Source organism: Myotis lucifugus, unplaced genomic scaffold (assembly GCF_000147115.1).
Source record: "Myotis lucifugus unplaced genomic scaffold, Myoluc2.0 scaffold_373, whole genome shotgun sequence".
Classification (NCBI taxonomy): Eukaryota; Metazoa; Chordata; class Mammalia; order Chiroptera; family Vespertilionidae; genus Myotis; species Myotis lucifugus.
Window position 1 is genome coordinate 581,478 of NW_005871421.1, and position 2,206 is coordinate 583,683.

The following is a 2,206-nucleotide window of genomic DNA, read 5'->3' on the forward strand; positions in this document are numbered from 1 at the left end:
ACAAGCTCCTGGTGGGCAACAAGAGTGACCTCACCACCAAGAAGGTGGTGGGACAACACCACAGCCAAGGTGAGCGGCCGGGGCCAGGCCTCCCAGGGGGGCTGGGGCGACTGCCTTCTCACGCCTCGCTTCTCTCCTCTTCTCTCCCCTTGTCAGGAGTTTGCAGACTCTCTGGGCATCCCCTTCCTGGAGACGAGTGCCAAGAACGCCACCAACGTTGAGCAGGCGTTCATGACCATGGCTGCTGAAATAAAAAAGCGGATGGGCCCGGGGGCTGCCACCGGGGGTGAGCGACCCAACCTCAAGATCGACAGCACCCCCGTGAAGCCAGCTGGTGGCGGCTGTTGCTAGAAGGGGCGCGGGGTGGGACAGGAGGGGCACCTTCTCCAGATGATGCTCCTGGAGGGGGCAGGAGGTGCCTCCCTCTCCTGGGGTATTTGAGTCTGTGGCTTTGGGGTGTCCTTGGCTCCTCATCTCCCTCTGGCCCATCTGCCTGCCACCCTGAGCCTCGGTTCTACCACGGCCCCCAAGGAAGGACACCCAGGACCTGGGGCTGGGGCACTGTGGGCCTCGCTCTGCTGCTGCCTCTAGGTAACTTTAAAAGATACGCCACCATACACTTTTCTTTGGGATGAGGGCCCCTCTGTCTGTCTCCCTCCCCTGGCCCCCCATGTATGCTGCAGTGGGTTTCTCTCCTTGTCCTTTTCTCCCCTGCCCAACCCTTCCCCACGAACTGAGGGCCTCCTGGCCTCTACTATCCCAGGCTGAAGTCAGTGCCCGGGGCCAGAAATGGGACCGGGGACCAGGACCTGGGATCCAGGGTCCTAGGTCAGACCTCAGGACGGGCATGGGGGTTACAGAGGCCCAACAGCCCCCCTTTCCCCTCCTCCCTACCGCTCCTCCCACCCCTCCCACACTCACAGCTCCAGCCGTCCAGCCACAGTGAGGTCTGAGCCCATCTAGTGCAGGTGGGCGGGCAGCCGAGCTGGGCCTGTGTCTTGTGCCCAGAGGGAGCCTGCTCTTGCCACCCCCTGCCCTGCCAGAGCCAGGCCCATGTGCTGCCTGCCCACCGTGCCCCTTTGTCCTCAAGGCAGGCGGAGGTGGAAGGCACACCGTGCCTGAGGCCGGCACCAGCCTTAACCCTCACTCTGCCAGCACCTCCCTTCCCTGAGGCAGCGCAGTGGCTTTCTCTCCCCTTCCTTGGAGCCTACAGGGCAGATCCTCATCCTCTGTTGCTACTTCTCTGGGGAATATGGGTGCAACCCAGGGTTGGGGGTCTCTCTTCTCACCCCCTCCCACCCAGGATCCTAGCCCCTGGCCCTCTGGCACAGCTTCTTCCTGCAAAAAAACCCTTTGGTCTCTACCTGACAAGCCATGTCCCTTGTGCTGTCTCGCCTGTCCCACCTGTGCCCTGCCTTCCAGCTTGTATTTAAGTCCCTGGGTTGCCTCTTAGGGTGCCCTCCTTCTCCCAGGTTCCCCTCTGGTCATGTCAGGCATTTTGCAAGGAAAAGCCACTTGGGGAAAAGACAGAAAGGACAAAAAAATAAATTTCCACTGGCCCTCCGGTGAGCCGAGGGTTTTTGCAAGGAAGTTGTGGTGGCTGTGTGTGGTCTGTGGTGGGAGCCGCCTTGAGGTGGGGCTTGGTGGGCTGCCCGGGGCTTGGTGGGCTGCACAGGGGGCTGGGCGTGGGCTGTATCCCAGGGTGGCTGTCCAAAGTCCTTGACCCACTTCCCGAAGCCAGGAGAGCTGCGGGCTTGTGCTGTGGTCTGTCCCCATGGGGCCCAGCACGATTCCAACAGGGAAGGAGGCAGGCCATCAGCGAGTACCTGGTGGTGCCAACATGCCCTCGGCACACAGCCAGGCTGTGAATGGGCAATAGCCGGGGACCCCAGGCATTGTGCCCACTGGGCCTGGCCCACGTCTTCCCAGCCTGTGGCACAGCCCCCTCTCTGGCTTCACTGGCTTCAAGCCAGGCTTCTGCCCCGGACGGTGGCAGTGCTTCCCGCTTCAGACCTGAGTACTGCCTCTGGCCGGTGGGTGAGAGCAGCGGGTGAGTGCTGGGCCGGGTGAACCTGGCCGGACCGGTGGGTCTGTTGTCTGACACCTGGGCAGGTGGAGGGGCGCCTGTGCCAGAGATGGGCGTCCCGCCTACGTGTCACTGAGGTTGGGGTGGGCGGTGGCACTCGGACCAGGTCGCACTAGCGGC

The 2,206-nt window shown here is 62.9% G+C and overlaps 1 protein-coding gene across 1 annotated transcript in view; it reads left to right on the top strand.

Annotated features, from left to right (window-relative positions):
- The window catches only part of RAB1B (RAB1B, member RAS oncogene family), a 7,080-nt gene extending 5,490 nt beyond the window's left edge, over positions 1 to 1,590 (top strand). The window contains 3 exon segments of the mRNA XM_023765081.1: positions 6 to 50; positions 52 to 69; positions 157 to 1,590. Of these exon segments, the coding sequence (XP_023620849.1) occupies positions 6 to 50; positions 52 to 69; positions 157 to 351 (258 nt within the window). The 3' untranslated portion in view covers positions 352 to 1,590.
- The last annotated feature ends 616 nt before the right edge of the window (positions 1,591 to 2,206 follow it).